General features: G+C 42.5%; 1 protein-coding gene across 1 annotated transcript; it reads left to right on the forward strand.

Annotated features, from left to right (window-relative positions):
• The first annotated feature begins 18018 nt into the window (after positions 1–18018).
• LOC139689344 (uncharacterized) lies at positions 18019–18621 on the forward strand. Its single transcript, XM_071586428.1, has one exon. The coding sequence runs from the start codon at positions 18019–18021 to the stop codon at positions 18619–18621; it is 603 nt and encodes a 200-aa protein (XP_071442529.1).
• The last annotated feature ends 4037 nt before the right edge of the window (positions 18622–22658 follow it).

A 22658-nucleotide genomic window follows, 5' to 3' on the forward strand; every position in this document is an offset into this window, starting at 1 on the left:
CTCTTCCCTTCTAAGCCCCTTCGCCACCTCGAGATCCCTGTTGCCCTGACCCGCCACCGCTGTGATTCAGGTCAGCCTACTTCCCGTCAAGCCGTCCATTTCCCCTCCTCTGACCTCCGCCCTCTCACCCGATTCAGGATCTGGCTGTTGTCGGTGTAGACGCCGATCCCTTGACCCGAGGTGTTTAGGCCCCTTGAATGAGTGTGTGAGTTGGTGTCCTTGCTCTCTGTTTGTCTCTGCTGCGCAATTAATTCCCGTAAACATTCGCGGAGGGCGTGTATGTGCTCATAAACCCAGGCATCCTTAACGGAGTCCCTTCAACCCTAGGGGGGATTTCAATTTGGGCTGAGTGTGGGTGTGTGTTTCTGTCACTGACGAGGACGTAACATTCCCGCAAACCACCACAGTAAGGCATTCTGGTTGAGAGGTCGTGGTTGCTCAATGTCGTGGAATTTCTTCTCCGACGTTCAAACCGTCACTACAATTCATATTTGCCTTTTTGGACGAGTGGTGCTAAATTATTACGGCCATGGGAGATTTTCTTTGAATTTGTCATTTCCTCCTCGACCTCCGGCCGCATTATCCGATGCTCTCGACGCCACAATGGATTCCTATGAAACAGGGCCCTAAGTCTTCTCCCGTGGTACTTCGTGACCCTAATGTTCCCACTCACTTCTCAGCCCACTCTTGATATTCTACATGTTGTACTTCCTACCTCTCTACAATTTAATGCGCGCGGACTTCGCAGTGATCCCGTCTACTCCTTACTATGAAGGTCACGTGGCCAGCCTTCTCAGCAGCGGCCCCGCGCCTCCTTCGCCACATTGCCACTTCTTAGAGTCACGCTCCAAATTTCTACGGAAACTCTCGGTCCTTTCGCAGGTTCTCCTCCGAATCCCACGATCCTGAAAATCCACCGAGAAATGTTAACGCTGGAGGCCGTTAAGTGTCCGAATCGCTCGACCCTGGCGATTTCTGAGGTGCAATGTTCGGAGAAGTGTGGGAGTACATCTTGCTTTTCGAGTAAATATCGATGGCATCACTCCCGAGGTGCGACATCTCCCGCACCATTCCTTTCGTGCTATCCAGGCTGAGATCTACCCTCCCCGCCCGCGGCATCATCGGCTCCAGCATCAATCCTCGGAGGGTCCCCATCCCGAGGGTGGGCGTTGCACGAACGCCCCCCTCCGTCGCATTCACCCCCTCACGACCAAATACCAATGCTTTCCCACACAATAAGGCAGTGGGAAGGGAGAGTATATGTCTTAGTGCCTCACTCTGGCGGCCCTCGTCGGAGGGAGGAATGCGGCCCCGTATTTGCCCCCTAGAAGGCGCCTTTCCGGAGTTTCCATAAGTCGCTTTCGTGTCGTGACGTCGATCCATTTGTCGCCCGACTCTCTGTGAACGCGGTCTGCCTCGTTCTCTGCCGGCGGGAGAGTGGCGACTTCAACTACATGAGCTGCCTCCGGACACTTCATAAAGGCGCCTAAATCGATCGATTCCGGGTGGAAGCCACCTCGAAGGGTGTCCAAACTCGTTAAGCAGCGAGAGGGCGGAAATTTAGGAGCCTATTTCGACTCCCGGATGTAGGACACGTCTTTACCATCGTGTTTGTATCCATGCTTCGTTTGCGGGCTTGTTAAATCTTATTTTGATCCATAAACATTAAAGAAAATTATCTTTAAGCGTAATATTGTGTTTGGAGAGTGTAAGCATTTAGTAATACTCTTAGTAGAAATCAACTGCTCTCTGCATGAATCCAACTGTGTAATCATAGTTCGCTCGCCAAACCTTTACCAAAGGAATCACCGCTTCCTATCTAACTCCACAAAGTAATAAATCTAACAAAAATTAAATAATGCCAACAAAGACTAATTGTAGAATAAGTATTGAATTGATGCTAGGCGTAACTTAAAAATATGAAACATTTAGCAAGAAAAGTACGCATAAATATGAATGAACTACACTCGACACAAAGTAATTCTTAAAACAACGCTTTAACGAGACACTGCTGAATAAACTGTAACGTGAACTCAGAAGTATGCTAAAACAATTACGCGGTTTTGCAACTACACACAAATGTTTGCACAAGTTATATCAAAATATTTACATTCGGACATCATCTGTGTTTATTCCTTATTGTTAGCCACTTAGATGGCAGTACTACTGCGTAAGGTGTCCAAACTCAAGGTGCCTCCTCATCAGGTGCCTTACATTTAGGCATCCACGTAAATGAATGCTCCCTAATGCCTAAGCAGTTTAGACGCAGCTATAGCTGTTGCTCAGCCCTCCATAACCATGCATCTCTGGCACAGAGGGTATGAGGCCTCTACCATCCTCACCTTTGCTTACCTTTCGCACCTTATCTGCGAAATTATGCCAAAACCCCACTCTATGCCACTTTATTATATCCCTTCCGGCGGAATCGTGTAAGTTAACGGTTCTGGGTGTGCTTCAACTAACTAGATGTATACTTTAACCCTTTGCCCTAAACTCACGCTGGACCTGAGAAATCACGAAATATGTACGCCGCTGGGATCTTGATATTACTTCTTACGCATTATCTATGCTACCAGCACACGGAATGTCTAAAAGGTAATTCCTTGAGCAGATGACTTAAATATCAGCATCCATCAAAATATTGAGCATGAAAGGAATTTGAGGCCGTGCATGGGATTTTCCGTGTCGATGTTTTAGCGAAGAGGAAAGATGTTGAGTTGAGATTTGCGAACATCCTGGTGCCTGAACTGGCTTTATTTCAATGCCCTGAACGCCGGCCGTTACGCACCCCTGCCGCCCTGTGAAGTTCCCAATGGACACCATCCTCCCTACAGCGCTGGCCTCATCGTTTGCTGAAAGATGGTTTCGGTTTCATAAGTTTTCTGGTGAAGTAACCGCTAATCTAATTGCTCATTGAATGCACGATAAAAGTGAGTGGAAGACGAATTGCTTTGTTAGTGCTCGGGTGTTGGTAATTATTAAGTTTTTTGACCACCCCTATGAAGATTCACAATTATTAACGCTTGGGCATGAAAGAAGAAAATGGGTCCGTATTCAGGAACTACGCGCATTTTATGCCTACTGCAAGTTTGAACTGACGGCAAAGAGCAGCGGGATGGAGTTCAGGGACATTTTAATAGATATATTGATTGATGTCTTTATTTGGGTGAAATTGAGACCTAATGGTCCCTTCTTCCAATTAACCCATCGTCGTGTACATACCATATCAAGCATAACATTTATAATTACATGCATATACACACATAAATACTTACAGACAGACACAAATTCATTATGCACAGATTTGCAAAACAAAAGGAGAAGGATATATATATATAATATATATATATATATATATATATATATATATATATATATATATATATAACACTTTTTGAAAGTCTCACGGACGTGAATAATAATGTATAACACTTAGCACTAGTGGACACAGACAAAAACACACGGAAACACAAAATAGAGACTCACTATTTTTAGAATTTTCGGTGGTCGTGACCACCTTTATCAAGGAAGAGAGGGACAGAACTGAAGGGAATGCGAGGGCTGGAGCGATGGATGGAAGGGGAAAGTGGGGAGAGAATTCGGAAGGGACGGGTTTGGAGGGGCAGCGTTAGAAAGGTGGGGAAAATGTAGAAGGTGATGGGGGTGGAAGGGGGATGAAAATATATTTGGAGCAGGGTAATTAATGCCTAATATTGATTCCTGGCCAATTCCAGGACTCCAAGAGCCAGATGAAGGAATGCTCTAATGTTTTGAGTTTCAGTGGAGGACCAGAGGGAGGGATAAATGCTAAAATGGATACACGATAGCATTTATCAAAGGGAGTGTTGTGTTCGGAGGCGTGTTTGGGGATAGGGTGCATATCTATTAGGAAAGAATTTTTGCATGAGGCTCGGTGGTTGTTAATTCTGATATTGAGGGGTGTGGTACACTGCCCAATATAATAGGCAGGGCAAAGTTGGCACTTCAGAAGGTACACTGCATTGCTAGATGTGCAAGTAGAGGAGGGAATTGGTGGGAGAGAGTTAAAAAGCGGGTGGGAGAGGGATGGGATTTTGGTTTTGAAAATAGGGCATGTTTTGCATCTAGGTTTATTGCATGGCGTGGGAGTGGTTTTGGGACGGGGTGGGGATTTAAGGCGAGGATTGGTTGATTTGAGGAGATCGGATAGGTTGGCGTTGTATATATAGATGTGTGTGTTTATATATATATATATATATATATATATATATATATATATATATATATATATATATATATTATATATACATATATATACATATATATACATATATATATATATATATATATATATATATATATATATATATACATGCATATACATATATGAATTAAGGATACACCTACACATACACACATACTCAAAGTAAATGAGAGTGATTAAAGAGAACAATAAAATAAGGAAAGTCTAAGCGAAGAATGAGGTTTTTGGGAAAACCTAGGGAGAACGTAGCATGTAGCTAGCATAGGAAATTGGCATTGACCCGCATCAGGTTGAAATAATTAAATCTGTTACACTTTTCGCCAGGGGAATCACATTGTGCACGCCGAGGCTTTCGGGAGCAGTGGCGTGGTAGGCTCCCCGCCCTGGCCGACGGCAGGGAGTCCCCGGCTAAATGTCTGCGGAGTGTGGCCTCGCCTCCGGTGGTACCGTCCGCGGGCCTCTCCTCGCAAAGCGGTCCCCGAGGCGAGAGCTGGGGGGGAGGGGGGTGGAGGGGGTGCCGCCGCTCCCCTGCATGCGTCACCCGCGATGGGGATGCACTCGGCTGAATCCTCGAACTGGGCGGATCCGTACTCCCGTCTATCTCCTCCCTTCGGCCCACTGTAGAACAATCGACAACCGCTACTCTGACGTAACATTGACTCGAGCGGGGGATGGTTTGAAAGAGGAAACATTACTGCCACAGTGGGCGAAGCAATACGCTAATTACGTCAAGCATCAGCAATTGTAGCAGAATGTTTATATTTATCTGTTAACGGTAGATATAAGGCATCGATTCAGATCTAATAGCAAGATCGTTTGAGTTTAAAAATTTTTACCATTAAAAATTAATTCTTAAGACTATCGATTTGAAAATTCAGACTGATAGAATCTTTTGATCGTAAAACCTTTCCTATTTTGGGGTTGAGGCTATTAAATTGCAATATTTATCAGAATATATCAATGATGATTTATTTGCGAGCAAGCGTTGTAAGAACGACCATATTTCGTGACCCAGCTATCACATCCGGATTTTGCGATCAAAATGGCCCGCGTGCAACGTAGGGGAACTAGATGCGTGAAACCCTGTTATGACAGAATGAGTAGCGGATCAATATTATTAGAGGAGCTAGGTTGGGAAGCACTGACGGAGCGAAGGTTGAATTACAGATTCGATCTCATATTCATGCATGGTGTTCGCTCTGATACAGTAGAAGTTACTTCATGTGTTTCGAATTCTTTCATTACTTATTTACATTAACGACATTAACTCCGTAGTTAAAAGTAAGATACGTTTATACATTTGCAGACGATTCAGTGGTTTACAGGGATATCCGTAATCCTGAGGACACAGCAGATTTTTATAATAACCTTAATGCTATAAAACGCTGGTGTGACACTTGGCAATTAGAACTCAACTTTAAAAAGCGCGTAGTGGTAAATTTGTGGAAAAGAGATTCCCTTCCCAACGGTTACTGCTTGGGAAATACCGAAATAGGAAGTTTAGACTCAATTAAACACCAAGGCGTTACCCTCACTCACGATCTCTCCTGGGTGAAATACACGCGGGGAATATGTGGACAAGCTAAGAAATATTACGATTTATAAAAATACTACTCGGTATATGTGATGAAAAAGTCAAAGCGCAATGCTATTTGTCGCTGGTTAGGCCTCATTTAGAATATTCTGCTAATATATGTAATTCTTATGAAGTTGGATTGAGTGCCGATTTGGATCGCGAGCAACGTAGAGGAAGTAGATTTGTAAAACGTTATAATGATAAATTTAGTAGCACATCCTAAATATTATGGCAGCTAGGTTGGGAATAAATCACTCACGGAGCGAAGGTTAAATTACAGATTGAAGCTCTTGCATTATTTGGAAGGATGTCTCTTTTAGCAGCGACATTAAAAATGAATTGTTAGCCCCTTCGTACTACGGTTGGAGAGATCATGTCAATAAAATTTGAGAGATTAAGTGCAGAACAGACTTAAGATGTAATTTTTCCCAAGAACGATAGCGGATGAGAATAAAATAACGCTCGTCCGACCGCGCTAGAAAGGAAAGGTGTTAAGGGTAGTCTGGGGTGTAAGTACTCACCCTGTACCTTAGCGATGGCCCGCAGAGTACTAATTAGAGCTATAATTAGCAAAATGAATTGTTTATCAAAACGAAGAACGAGCACTCTAAACGTGGGGGATGGAAACAAGTACGCATAAAATATTTCTCATTCGTAGTAAGTACTACAAACGGGACTCAAGAACAGAAAAACCACAGTAAACCCTCATGAACTTTTATGTACGATATTTTGTGGTAATTTAGATTTACTGTTTAAATCATTGTACTGATTTATATTCCGGCCGTTAATTAAACTCGAAGGATAATGTCTTTGATATTAAATGTCAACACTATCTAACTATGCGCGTACGTGCTTTATGGGACGATGGCATGGGTGTCGATGTTCCAGCGAGATATCTCTTTCCGTGCCGAGCCGATGTCGCGTTTGCGGCGATTCAGTCCGGGCGTCGGGAATGTGCACTCGGGGACGACGACTTGGATTCACCGGGAGGCACTTGCCTACAGTTGAGGGGCGTGGACCCACCCTCCGCGGGCCATCCCCCTTCCTCGCCTGCGAATTTGAATGGGTGGGTGCCACTCTGAAATTGATGCGACCGTTCCGAGAAAGGAATCATTGAAGTGTTCCTCGAACGATGACGTCAGTATGGGCCGAAAATTATGGTGTGCAAGAGAAAGCAAAATGTCGCAAATGTATTAAAATAGAATGCTCAATATAGTAGGCAATCAGTGCACGGGTTCTTCATTGTCTTCTCTTCTCCTTTTTCAAGATCATCGCTTTCGATGATCTGCTCTTCTACATGTGCTTGCTAAAATCCATCGAAATTATTAAGAAACAGCGTGTGAGTGTTCTTTTTGTGTTCTCATGTTGTTTGTTGCCGTCCAAGTTTTTTATTCAACACTTCCGTGTTACTTCAACGAAATCATCTTTACACACACACACACACACACACACACACACACACACACACATATATATATATATATATATATATATATATATATATATATATATATATATTTATATATATGTGTGTGTGTGTGTCTGTCTTTGTGTCTCTATATTCTAAAAATCTCCACCTGTGTGTGTGTATATATATATATATATATATATATATATATATATATATATATATATATATATATATATATATATATATACACACACACACAGGTGGAGATTTTTAGAATATAGAGACACAAAGAAAGGACACTCACAATCTGTGATTCTGAAGACGACAGCCAAGCTGTCGAAACGTCAAATAACAAATTGTGAGTGTCCTTTCTTTGTGTCTCTATATTCTAAAAATCTACACCTGTGTTTTTAGGTATTTATATATTATATTATATATATATATATATATATATATATATATATATATATATATATATATATAGTATATATATATATATATAACATTTCTTACTTCTCTATCTTCCGATGAAGACGGAGCAGAATGACGTAGAAATGATCAAGACAACGTGTTTGTTCTTTTTATTTGTTTCTATATTTTTTTTTTGCTGTCCAATTTTTTAAAATGTATTATTTGAACGCGATGGTAGTGGAAGAGAGAGGTGACAATTAGGAGGAGGCCTAAGGCTTAGGAACACGAAATGATCGCGGGGAGAAAGCATATTTTCTATAGCAGACAGCCGTTCACCGTAGCGATAATTTGAATTAGCCACCATAGGTAAGAATGTAATATGCCCAGGAATCCAAGAATAATGTTAAATTTTCAGAGTATAGGATTGGGGTGGATTCAGGATATAGAACTTCGGCTCATGAATGTGGATTTTAGAACAGCATTTATTTGAAATATTTCTCAAATGCAAAGTCGGGGATTGGAGAGAATAATTAAATATGCAGCAGATCTGTGGGGTCACACAATACAATCGGGAAGCTACAGATGACACTTGCTCATCCTCTAGATAATTTCTATTTCAACAATATCTCTTTCTTTGATCTCTGCCCCCATGAAATCCACTCTTATCCCAAAGTCTATTGTGTATGCAAAGACCAATAGAGAATTTCACTAAATGCAAAGAAATATGCTTGATAGCCAAATCATTTCAAAATTCCTTGTTTTCACAGCGCCGCTTTGCGTAGTTTAAAAGGTTACTATAGGGGACAGGGTAGTTGGCGTTTTGAAGAGGAAAGCTGAACGTAGTGTTTCTCTTCTCCGTCAGAATGCTCTACCTGTATCCAACAGGCTTTAGCTGGGCTTGGACTTCTGCTCGTGACTTATCGTTTGATTTCGAATTCCCGAGGAATGCGGATGGCAAGTTGTTTTGGAAAGAGAAGAGCGTGTCAGCAATTGACAAGGTTTTTATCGGCATTCCTCTCAATCCTTTTACCCTTCAGATAAAGGCGCAAGGCGGCCGCGGATAATACGAAGGAATTGCAACTTGTTGCACGCAAAACAGTACCCATGTACTGAGAGACAACTGCACAAGCAACGATTTCATTCCTACCTGTCTCGAAAAACAAATATATTTATATTATAATTATTAATCAGCTAGTCTACCATTAAAGGTAGAATTCGAATGGACCTTACGACCACACTTTTTATCCTTTCCTGGCAAAAATCACAACCGGAATTCATACATTATAACAAGCCCCTATACATCTCCGTCAATTCTGAAAGTAATGCGTACACTGAAATTGTGACGCGCCTATTCATGTCAGTGCGGTAAAACTGATCGGGAAATGTGGTGGGGGATGTGCCCTTCCAACGCAACCGGTTGTCAGTTTGCTCCGAGCAGTCTGAACAGAATGACGTTCCTCCGCGTGAAGTGTGTTTTTCCACTTTGTAACATGGCGTGAAGGAGCGCACAGCCACACGCCACATGCCCCCAGACACACGTCTTTCATCGTTACCAACTTCCTGGCCCGGAGCACCACCCTGGTGGCCCCCAAGCCCCCTTATGGTCCCGACTTGGCTCCGTGGGCCTTTGGTTTTTTTAACCGAACTCAATAAATGAGGGTAGTGTTGATGGTAATATTTTATGCAACGTACCCACATGCCAAATGACACCTTCCCCTCTTCACATTCCCTGGAAAGGTATCCCAATGAGGATATTTTATATGCATCCGTGGGTGTGTTGGTGTTTTGTGAATGTGTACACACATGCTTGATATTCAATACATTTTATAAGCTTGATAATTGGTACATTACTCCGTCTAAGATAGTTTTCTAGGTAATTCGGAAATTTTTCATCAGGTGGGTTTTGTTTTATTTAGCAACGCTATATTTTACTATTTTACCGTTTTATTTGAAATTTTAGTTAGGTTTGCCGATGACCAAGCTTTAGTTTGTCAGTCCGCCAAGGGGCTGCAAGCATTGCTGAGTAAATTGGAAATTCAGTGCGACAGGTATGGGATGAGAATCAACATTAGTAAAACAAAGGTTATGCGATTTTCTAGAAAGAAAAAGGCCAAGCTTAACATTAAAATAGGAGGGCAAAAACTAGAGCAGGTAGAACAGTTTACGTATCTCGGTAGTGTTTTGGACCAACACGGTCAAAGTAGTAGGGACGTAAGGAGAAGAATTGCGCTCGGCAAAGAGGCTTTCACAAGGAGGAGGGAGTTAATGACGGGGACTTTGAGTAAGGATGTTAAGAAAAGACTCGTAAAAACTTTGATATGGAGCGTAGCTATGTACGGCGCGGAAACATGGTCATTGAAACAGGAGGATAGACGTAGATTGGAGGCTTTTGAAATGTGGGTGTGGAGAAGAATGGAGAAGGTGAAATGGACAGAGAAGAAAACAAATGAGGAAGTTCTTGGTATGGTGGGCGAGGACAGGGGTTTGTTAGGAGAAATCCTATGGAGGCAGGAAAAGTGGATGAAGGGGGTTTTGACCGGCAGTGGGATGTTGAAGACGGTGATAGAGGGTAGAATGTTGGGCAAAAGAGGAAAAGGAAGGAAAAGGATAGGGATGTTGGACGGAATTAAGGGAGGAAGAAAGTACTCAGAGATGAAGAGGGACCTGATATAGAGTAGGATGATGGATTTTTTTTTGTTTTGTTAGGAATAATAAAATGCTTGTTTGGTAGTTGTGTCCATCCAAAAACCTACCTTAACCGGTAGATTACCTTAAAAAAAAAAAAATTGAAATTTTAATGAAAATAAAATATTTTGAACAATGTCCTCGATCTCCTAATAATTTTTATTCTTAAACGAAGTTCCAGTAAAAGTTTCTTCTACCTTTCCCTCTCTAGACATCCTATTTGGGGGAACCGGCGAAGTTATTCATACTACCGCAGCACAACATACGTTTCAAGCTAGGAACTAATAAAAGACACAATTGTGCAAAGTCCCGTTTTACGTTGTCCACTTGAGGTTTAAAAATTTCAAAACTATGCAGTCCTGCGGATGGAGTTAGTGCCAGTGGATATCGCCATGAAGACATCTTAAATCGAAGAGAGAGAAATACTGTAGATTTAAAATTAAGGCCCTCCTTTGGTTTCTTCTGTGCCATTCGCGTAAAATATATACTTTCCCGAATGTATGGAATTGGGCGATGTAATGTGTATTCCGTCAATAATTCTGTCCGCATGGATATCCGTTCAACTTAAATAAATTTCCCAAAATTTCTGCATATTCATGGATCTATATGGTGTCTTTTCGTCTCTTAAATGTTATGTAAATACGAAAATAAACTACCGTAAGTTTACTTACTGACGGATCGATTATCTGTTATCAAATGACAATCAAAGAAGAGGGTGCTAAATAATGTGTAATGAACGAAGATACCAGTCACCACTTCACCGATCCAACGTAAAAGTTTGTGTCGCTGTTACATGAGGCCTCTTAGCCAGGATTCATTGCCATCGGAGAGGCATTTAGGGATGCGCATGTTCTCCAAAATTCACCCAACTCCCCCCATGGTAGGCCATTTAAATTCTGATACCAGAAGGTTAGAATTTCTAAATTCAACATACATATTGTTTTTTTAGGAGCCTCAAGGGGATAAAGGCACATTGATGAACCACACGCTGTCACCATCACTAATGGCGGGGTGCAAGATATTAGGCACATGGCTGCAAAAACTATCACCAATGAAAACAGATATTATTTTCCATTTTATAAAAGAGTTAATAGTGCTACACACACAATGCCGTCATTGAATTTAGTTTTGCTCAAAAATTAATTCCGTATATGTAAGGCATCAAGAGGGAGGTTCTGTTGTGTATTCAATAAAAAATTCGTCGATCTGCCCAATAGCGCAAGGGTCCATCAAAGAACCAATTGATTGGCAAAGATCCGAAGATTCTGCCAAAAATCTAATAGCGTATAAATTGAACGTCCAGGTAATCCGGACTCTCACATTTGTCCTGTTACATATTTAAGGAAGTGGAGAGAATTGGCGAAACGAGGGCTCACCTTCATTAAAGGGATTTACGCCTGGAAGGAAATAGGCGCTCCCCTTCCACAGCCCGCCAAAACTCTCTGAAAAAATCTTCAGGGCCTGCATCATTACCTTCTTGTATTACAGGTATACTTCCCTTTCGCTCCCCGATTTCCTTCGCACACATTCAAAATGGCACGGCTTCTCCACACCTCGGTCTCAAATGGGATTAGGTATGGCTCCCTCCTTAGTTCCTACATGCTCTTCCATCGCCTTAGGCTTCCATTCTCCGTACCCCCACCCTCCCCTTCACATCCCCTTCGAGGGACGCCACACCCTCTCCCTCCGCCCATCCAATACTCTGAATATCCATCTTCCCTCCTTTTCTCGATTTACAGCGACCTATGAGTAAGAAGGAACGGCATTGCATTGATGAAATAACACAGTTGAATACGAGAAAACATGTTTCAATACTTTTGATTGGTTCTCTCTGAGCGATAATCCGAATGTGTTCACTGCACGAATGCTGGTAGTATTTATTTTGAAGCTACGCTAATATACATATATTAGGAAATATTTCTTAGAAATATATATTGAGGTACTCACAGAGAAGTCCGCCCATTATGAAATTGTTGAAATTCTAGAACTGAGCTTTCTTAAGTATCTATGGTAGTGGTTTCCACGGAAGCTACGAGTTCTCGGACCATTATTGCCACGCACCATTGTTTTGATGCAGCACTTGATCTGAAGTATAACTACATTCGTAGATTCAAATGATTACATTTTCTTTAGAACCCTATCTACGTATAGAAACATGGTGTTTTCGTATTTTCCGGCTTATGGGTAATTTTTCAATATATTTTTCCTTTTAATTAATTATAAGTTAAAATTGCAGCATTGCTCAACTCGACTGATTATGACGGGTACTTCGTATAGGAATAGGGTAATTATTAATCACGTGTAATTAAGGAAAGTATTGGTGAAATGGACTTATGCGGATGGAATGAGTGTGAATGCATTGGCAAATATCAGGAGATAATTTGAAGTTACAGTAGGTAGTGAACAGTGTTTATTATGGTTAAATTGCCCCTTAAAGTGCATTTTTAAAAGAGTCAAAGTTGTTTCCATGCAAGGTTAGTTATTAAATGTACCTCTGCTTTAAATAGGAGCAGTAGATTCTACGATCTAGTTTTATTTACTTATATTAACGGGGTAATTCTCCTCCTATAACATGATTTCTCCATATATTTTTCGTCTAAGAATATGAAAAGTAAAAATGACGAAATATCTCGAAACTTGTTCTGTTATTGCTACGGGGAAAACAATTATGGATTGTGGTCGGTACTTTTAAACTAATCGGGTAATTGAGAATCGTGGATAATGAAGCAGAGTGACGGTGACCTTAGCTCATGCGGATCGAATGAGTGTGGGTGAATTTGTGAACTATAAAGAGATGATCGGTAGTTACAATAGTGGTCAAACAGATTTTTCTTATCGGTTAAATTTACTTCATAGGCTCATTTAAAAAATCCTCGAACTGTTTTCATGTCAAGTTAATTGTATATTGTTACTGTGTTTTAATAGAGAATAGTGGAGCAGTTAGTACATTTCTGCAAATAACTCAGACGTTATTACTTTTGAGGCGGCCACGTTCGAATTAAAAAATAGGACGTAGGGGATTATAAGGAAGAATGGCAACGTTTTAACATCAAGGTATTGTTCTTGGCTTTATGGAATTGTGTAAATAGAAATGGCTAACCTAAAACAGATTTTTAAAACCAGACACAAGGAGGAACCAAGTACTTACAGACATTTTTTTAATTTTTACATATTTAAGTATTACAGTTTTTTGGTGCAGAGTTTATCCTCATAGAAATATAGTAATACAGTGTATTTACAGTCTGTGTTCCTATGTCACTTTCACAATTTTCTTGTATCGCAGTTGGCTGTCCATGACCACCAGGTTGTGATCGATATTTATATCTGTGCCAGGGTAGCCCTTGCAGGGCTTTAACTTGTTTTCTGTATCCCGTTCTCATGAGGATGTATTCAATTTGGTATCTTGCCCTGTCCCCTGGCATACTACAGGTGTATCTTATTCTCCAATGTTTTTCGGAGAGGGTGTTTGCCACTACCATGTTCTTCTCGTTTCAGTTTCTCAATTTTGTCTTTCTCGGGCGGGGTTCCATTTACCCCATCCGCACTGTCCCACACTCCTTCCCTTTCGGCCCTCTCCAACCACAGCGTTCCAGTCTCCCATCACGATTAGGTTCTGTCCATCTTTTGCTGCTCCAATAACTTCTTCCAGCTGTTCACTTACTTCTTCTATTTCCTCACCTGAATGGCTGGATGTTGGCATATACATCTGCACTATCACTGTTTCTGTAGGCTCTCCCTCTAACCTTATCATCAAGATCATCTCACTGTATGGCCAGCACGATTTGACTCTTCTTTCCCACTCCTTTTTGAATATGATGCCCACTCCTGCAATTCTCTGTACATCTCCTAAGCATATCACCGTGTGTCCATCGCTCCAGAAGTCGTTGGCCACTTCATCTCACTCCCTCCTAGGATGTCGATCTGTCCATCTCCATCTTAGCATTTTCCAACATCGTGCACACTCCCAATAATTTCACGTTCCATATCCCTATCCTGTATTTGTCCACCTTGACTGATGTTCCCCTCCCAGTAGTCCCCAACCGGGGGTCCGATATACCATTCATGAGGGAGAGGAGGGGTGGGTGAGAGCCTCCTCCTCCCCTCCTCTCTCACCCACCCCTCCTCTCCCTCATGAATGGTTTATAAATGGACTGCGTCTTGATTAATTTTGTACCTGATGATGACGCTTGAGCGTTGAAACTGGTTGTACGTGAATAAAATACAGCGGAAAGATACATTGTATTCTTCATTTAATTAAGTCATTGACTACCAACACTGCATTATTTTAATCAGTATCAAATAAAAAATATGAAATTGTGCTATTTATCCTTGGGTAACATTCATTCTTTGCCATTCATTTCTTTTTTCCAGGAAGCGTGAATGGTTTAGCTTGGTGACAATATGTGCTGCTGTTTAATTGATGACAGTGCTCGGTTTCTGTGAAAGTGTAATTACAACCCTATAAAAATGACTGAAAAATAGAAAAAAATTGTAACCAACATGGTAAAGAAAACTCAAATTAACCACAACGAAAGGAAAAGGAGAGTTCATTTGTTTCTTAATTTGAATTCATTTGTTTTTCAAAACTATTTTGATTCATACAAATTGAACCTGTTTTTATCACGACCAATATTCTGTGTATTTTGGTTATCCTGTTTTGTTTTCAATTTTTCGTGCTTCATCTGTGGCGGCAGACGAGCGCGCGACGGATGCCTCACTTGTTGGCGTAGTTGCGCGACGGATGCCTCACTTGTTGGCGTAGTTTTGTAACCACCCACCAGAGGTCTCAATGGGGGTGGAGTGAACGCCGGAGCGGGCAGCCTAGGCAGTCCCTTCTACGTACGCGCTAGAGTACGGTTCCATTGTCAGAGTGCCTGCGGCACCACATTGTACCTCATATACAATAAACAACTGTTGTCGCTAACCGGCCTACGTTCTATTACCACCTGCCGCTAAAGTGGTGACCCCGAACGCGAATTTCTTTTCACGTTTTCTTTTTCTCCTCAAAGTTAGCGCGCACGTGGTCATTGCGTCTCCATGCCACGAGGACACTCCGCCATTAAGCGTCGACCGCATTGCCGTTAGGTTGCCGAAGTTTTGGGCCGAGCGACCGGAATTATGGTTTTCACGGGCGGAAATTCAATTCAGGCTGTCCGGCATAACATGTGACGACACTCAGTTCGGTTACGTGGTCAATCAACTTGAGGACCGATACGCGATCGAGATCGAGGATGTGATTACGAATCCTCCCTCCACGGGTAAATATATCGCCATTAAGACCGAGTTAATTAGCCGCCTCACCACATCCAGGGAGCAGCGTATCCGCCAACTCCTTGAGCACGAGGAAGTTGGCCATCCCCACCTACGGATGGGTAGTGCTGCGTTTAAATTTTCGCTTACGGCGAGATTTTTCCTGGCGGTTTGTGGTCGCTGACGTGGGCAAACCTATAATAGGCGCCGATTTTCTTAAGCATTTCGGCCTGTTGGTGGACATGCGCAACTACCGCCTCATCGACGGTCTCACGTCCCTTTCCGTCGGAGGGCACTTAGCTAAGGGAGAGGTTGAGCATGTGAAGTCCATCGCCGGCAGCTAGCCGTTCCACGCCCTGCTCTCCCGTTTTCCCAGCATCACCCGACCGGCGGGGACCCCTAAGCAGCTAAAACACTCCACAGTGCATTACATCCGCACCACACCTGGCCCACCGGTTTCATGCAGACCACGGAGGATGGCACCAGACAAGCTCGCCGCCGCACGGAAGGAGTTCGAGCTCATGATGCAGATGGGTACTGCGCGGCGTTCTGGCAGTTGCTGGTCCTCCGCGTTGCATCTGGTTCCCAAAAAAGGTGACGAGTGGCGGCCGTGCGGGGATTATCGCGCGCTAAACGTGCGGACAATTCCCGACCGCTATCCAGTCCCCCATATCGAAGACTTCGCCGCCGGGCTCCACGGGAAAACAGTTTTCTCCAAAATTGACTTGGTTAGGGCTTACAACCAAATTCCGGTTGCGCCGGAGGATGTTCCAAAAACTGCTATTACGACCCCCTTCGGGCTTTTCGAGTTTCCCTACATGTTCTTCGGTTTGCGCAATGCTGCGCAAACTTTCCAACGATTTATGGACAATGTGTTACGCGAGCTAGACTTCTGTTATGTTTACCTCGACGACATTTTGGTTGCCTCAGCCGACGAGGAAGAGCATAACAGGCACCTCAATGAAATTTTTACGAGGCTCAGCGATAGCGGCGTTCTCATAAACTCCGCCAAGTGTATTTTCGGTGTCGCAAAAGTTACCTTTTTAGGCTATAGTGTTTCCGCCGAGGGTACTCAGCCTCTCGCAGACAAAGTGGAAGCTATTTGTAATTTCCCCTTGCCCGGAACCGTAAAAAAGTTACGCCAATTCTTGGGGATGCTTAATTTTTACAGAAGGTTTATTCCCAATGCAGCTTCACTGCAAGCCCCACTCCATAATGTCCTGGGGGGGAAGGTAAAGGGCAGTGACGTCCTGGTGTGGTCGGAAAGCCTAGGGGAGAGTTTCGCTTCTTGTAAGCAAGCGATTTCGCAGGCTACCCTACTCGCCCACCCGAACCCCGAGCTACCCCTTGCGTTATTTTCAGACGCATCCGACAGCAGTTTGGGGGCAGCCCTCCAACAGTTAACACACAAGGGTTGGCAGCCCCTTGCCTTTTTCACGAAAAAGCTTAGCCCCGCGGAAGTAAAATACAGTGCTTACGACAGAGAACTACTGGCTGTCTATAGAGCAGTGCTTCATTTCAGGCACATGATCGAAGGGAGGCATTTCATTATATTCACTGATCAAAAACCCCTTACCTTCGCGTTTCGACAGAAGGCGGATAAGTGCTCCCCACGGCAGTTCCGCTATCTCGACATGATAGGACAGTATTCTACAGATATCCGCCACATTTCCGGGAAGGACAACGTCGTCGCGGACGCCCTATCCCGAGTCGAGGCAGTGTCGCTCGCAATCGACTACAAGGCCTTAGGCATAGCCCAAGAGAAGGACGACGAACTGCAAACTCTCCTGACAGAAAACTCGTCCCTCTCTATGAAGAAGATCATGCTACCCGGTGCGCAGGTGGAAATTTTTTGCGACGTCTCCACCCCAAGAGCCCGCCCTTTCCTTCCACATAATTTCCGAAGGGAAGCCTTTAATTCAGTGCACAACCTTTCTCACCCCGGCGTTAAGGCATCGGCAAAAACTCGTCGCCGAGCGATTCGTGTGGCCCTCCATCAATAAAGACTGTCGAACATGGGCTCGCGAGTGCATCCCGTGCCAAGCGGCGAAGGTGACTCGCCATGTGTCAACGCCGGTCGGCACGTTCACCCCGCCAAACGCCAGGTTCGAGCATGTACACATCGATTTAGTGGGACCGCTACCGCCATCCCGCGGGTACCGATGTTGCTTGACATGCGTGGACCGTTTTTCCCGTTGGCCGGAAGCTTATCCTTTGCAGGACATAACCGCGGAATCCACCGCCAGGGCACTCCTTCTGGGATGGATAGCGCGGTTCGGCACGCCCCTCAGGATAACGACGGATCAGGGCAGACAGTTCGAGTCGCATCTTTTCAAGGAGCTGACGAAGTTCCTCGGAGTGACTCACCTACGAACCGCCGCGTACAATGCCGCGGCGAATGGCCTGGTCGAACGTTTTCATCGCCAGCTGAAAGCTTCGATCATGTGCCATGCGACGGAGTGGTGGACAGACAGCCTCCCCGCTGTCTTGCTGGGCATCCGTTCCGCATGGAAAGAGGACATCCAAGCTACCCCTGCAGAGGTGCTTTACGGTCAGACTCTACGCCTGCCCGGAGATTTCCTCGCCCCAGCATCCCAGGCACCACCACACGACCCCTTGAGTTTCACCTCACAGCTCCGGGACCACATGAGACGAATCACACCCCAGCCAGGTTCCCGCCATGGGGACCATCCCGTTTTTGTCTTCAAAGACCTGCGGACGACATCTCATGTGTTCGTGCGGAATGATGCGGTCCGGGGCTCACTTCAGCCTCCTTATGAGGGTCCATTTGCGGTAGTCAGCCGGCTGCCGAAGGATTTCGTGGTCAACATAAGGGGGAGGAACGCCGTGATTTCTCTGAACCGGTTGAAACCAGCATATATGCCCACCGGTGATGAACCACAAACTGCGGGACATCATTGCCCAGAAGGAAGTGGAGCAGCAGAACAGCAGCAGCAGATCCCTGTTCCCTTTTCCCCAGGGTACACCACGAAAGCTGGACGAAGAGTTCGGTTTCCCCACCACCTCAAGGATTTCGATGCCTAGATTATCGCCATGACTTCATACTTTTGTTAATATTGTCATTCCTTCACATATTTTTTTTTGTTCATTTATGTATGCATTTCCTTTTTTTTTCTTCGATTGTATGTTTTTAACGTCTTTTCATTTACCCTCAGGGTAAATGACTGCTAGGGAGGTGATGTGGCGGCAGACGAGCGCGCGACGGATGCCTCACTTGTTGGCGTAGTTGCGCGACGGATGCCTCACTTGTTGGCGTAGTTGCGCGACGGATGCCTCACTTGTTTGCGTAGTTTTGTAACCACCCACCAGAGGTCTCAATGGGGGTGGAGTGAACGCCGGAGCGGGCAGCCTAGGCAGTCCCTTCTACGTACGCGCTAGAGTACGGTTCCATTGTCAGAGTGCCTGCGGCACCACATTGTACCTCATATACAATAAACAACTGTTGTCGCTAACCGGCCTACGTTCTATTACCACCTGTCGCTAAACATCATTCGTCCCTTTGAATGGATAATCACGAATTTCCTTTACTGATAATTTAATGAAATAACATAATGATTTTCAGCCTCATCCACTGGTACTTGCAAGAAAAATTCATTTTTTCACAGAGTTCAGCAACATTGCCTCTCACAATGCTACAACATGCTACCAACACTACTTCGTCTGACTTATGTGGGAGTTCAGATTACTGCAGGTTTACTCTGCAATTGTTAAACCCTCCTCTAACATTCAGAAGATTCAAATTTTCAAGTGGGATATTTCCTTTGATGAAACTTTCGGTTTTGTCTTTAATATACTGGATGCATCTCCCCCTTAAGTTGTCTGAAGCTATTCGGATATATATGTATGTGTGACTGCTGCTCAAACCCACTCATGCCAACATTACTTGTTATTTTATTGATATTTTGACACAATATTACTCTGTTTTTCACTATACTGCAGCTGTACCTTCACTTCCATGACACTGTTATGCAATAAAAACCACAAAAACTGTTTCTTCATCTATAATGAGTAATCCAGTTATTAAAAATTCTTCCAAACATCGTTTTCCATTACAGATAATTTTGGCATGATGACTTCATAGATGTAGTTAAAAGGTCACAAACTATATACCATTTAAATTACAATACATCATTTAAAACCCATAAAATATCCCATCTTTTCCCAGCAATAATGGTAGAACTGTAACTTGCGAGTACATGATTGGACACTGACTGACATGCCCATTCTATATCATGGGAAGCAGGCACCCTAAGTAACTTTTAACTCATTTGCAAGTCTTAAGGCAAAAATTTAGTGAACTTTTATTATAACTTGATAAATATTCAAAACCTGGCTAGAACAGCAGAAAACTATGTCAGTAGAAAGCAAGTCTTCTATTATACTTGTGTTAGGATTAGGGTGTCTGCAATAGAATTATTAAAAAATTCCCGGAAATGTCCAAGTGATGATTAATTATAGTCCAAGGGTGATTAATATACACCAGGTGGTAGTCACATTGAGACATAGATTTCCTATGAAATTAAATCTAAATTCTGAAAGAATAGAGATGGATTGTTACACTTGAATTTGAATGCCAATAGTTGCAAGTGACCATGAGTTTTCCAGAATTGTTAGGTTGGTGAACGCCATGTTCTATGCACACATTATTATTTAGAGTTTCCTCCGAATGTTGTAATGGTAGCTCCATGACTAGCAAACACTTGAACTAAGGCATTAATACATGCCACTAAATTACTTTACATTCCAAGACAAGAATTAAAAAAAAACTCATTAATAAGTACAGGGTATTTTTTTAAAGTAATCTACGGTTTAAAGTAGGTTTTGGATGGACACAGCTACCAAACAAATATTTTTTGACTTCTAACAAAACATAATCTAGCAACTTAGTCTACACAAGGACCCTTTTCATCTCTGTACTTCCTTCATCCCTTCATCCCGTCCAACATCCCTGTACCTGCCCTTTCCTCGTTTGCCTAACATTCTCCCCTCAATTACAGTCTTCAACATCCTGCTGCCGGTCAATACGCCCCTCATCCACTTCTCCTGTGTCCACGGGATTTCTCCCAACAAACCCCTCTCATCGCCCACCATACCAAGTACTTCCTCATCTGTTTTCTTCTCTGTCCATTTCACCTTCTCCATTCTTCTCCACACCCGCATTTCAAAATCCTCCAATCTACGTCTATCCTCCTGCTTCAATGACCATGTTTCCACGCCGTACATAGCTACGCTCCATATCAAAGTTTTTAGGAGTCTTTTCTTAACATCCTTACTCAAAGTCCCTGTCATCAACTCCCTCCTCCTTGTGAAAGCCTCTTTGCCTAGCGCAATTCTTCTCCTTACGTCCCCAATGCTTTGACCGTATTGGACAAAGCAGTAAGGAGGTATGGAGAAGAATTTCACAAGTACAGATTATATATTCCAAATTTCTAAATTTTTTCAATGGGAAGCAACATCCAGAGCTTGCTTCATGAGTATCATGGCATCTCATTCATGTTGAAAATGAAGACCTTAGTTTTCACGGATTTGATTCCAGGGCATCAAACCATTTTGAAACAGATTAATACTGATTGTTCAATAACATAACTCGATTTGCAATTATCGTATTCTAAAGAAATCTGACCTCAGAAAATTTTATTGAGCATGAAACGTTTAAGAGTGCCAAAAAGTATCCTAGTACAAAAATATGATCAATCGTGACAGAAAATTATTTCATATTTTTTGATGCCGGAAAAACGAAATGAACTTGTGCTTGACAAATGTTCAATGCTACTGCTTGGAATAGACTCCTAAATGTAGCCATTCATGTAAACTCAATAAAACATATAAGGGACCAAATAAACTACATTGGGAGATTCCAGCATACCAGCTGACATATCAGATACAAAGCGGTGGCTAGAATTTTGAGTGGTCAAGGTGTGAAGTGTATTCAACAAATTGGCTTGAATTCAAGTGCTACTATGCACCACTTGGTTTTAAAGGGATAAAGACTTCTAATATCAAAATTGTAATTAAGTACATAAGGGTAGTCAAAGAAATACTTATTTTTAATCTGAGGGAGGAATGGACAATAACATCAAAAGAATAAAATGCAATGCTGTAACGGAAATGACGTTAGAATGATAATAATCAAATGGATGATGAGAGACACCACTAAACATTAATAAAGAGGATAATAATGGAAAGCTGGGAAACTGGATAGCACTGATGCATAGGACCTCCCATGGGCCATAATTTAAAATTATAACCTTTTTCGGATAATATGTGAAGGAAAATGTAAGAAAAAAAATTCCTCCATTTCACTCTTGCTCCCAAGAATGAAAGAGAATCAAATAATGCACTCCCATATATGATGCAATTTGAAGAAATTACTGGCTGCTTAGAAGAGAATGGACTGCAGTATCTTTAAGTCCTCCTATGACTAACTGATGACATTTATTTGAATCACTTCTTTCATGCCATCTCATAATTATTTTAGAGTATAAATAAAGTTAGAGCAATAAAGTTCCCATAAAGACCACTAAACATCCTGGGACAGTAATTTTTACCATTAATTTAAGTCAAATCATCACACAAGTACACATATATAGGTGGGATCAGTATATTTCAGTCAATGAAAAACAAATGAAATATCTCTTTTTACCTGGACTTTAATCAACGCCCCATATCGCTGGGTTGCCATAGTTTTCAACACGTGGGCTTCATCAAATATCACATAATTCAAAGGAAGTTTACTGAATATTTTCTCCTCTACACTTTTGCCAACCAAATGGTAACTGAAATAGAAAAAATATTAATAATGATAGACTTGACATTAAACCTATAATATGTATAAGGCCTGTATATGTATCACTGAATGTGAAAACAAAAATGCTTCTTATCACATCATTTTGCCAATAAAAGATTCAACAACATGATTTTACCATTATTCCCTTTATTCATTCATTTCAAGCAATTATAAATGAATTCCATTCTATACATGCATGCCCTTGCAATATATACTCGTCAAATGATGTCTGCAATTGCAACTAAAGAATCAACAATAACACCCTACAGTGGCA

This window comes from Hetaerina americana, unplaced genomic scaffold (genome assembly GCF_022747635.1).
Source record: "Hetaerina americana unplaced genomic scaffold, ioHetAmer1.1.p SCAF_22, whole genome shotgun sequence".
NCBI lineage: Eukaryota > Metazoa > Arthropoda > Insecta > Odonata > Calopterygidae > Hetaerina > Hetaerina americana.

Bases quoted from the DNA above. Each gene is read 5' to 3' on its own strand.
- LOC139689344 (XM_071586428.1), top strand. From the start codon at position 18,019: ATGTGCCATGCGACGGAGTGGTGGACAGACAGCCTCCCCGCTGTCTTG.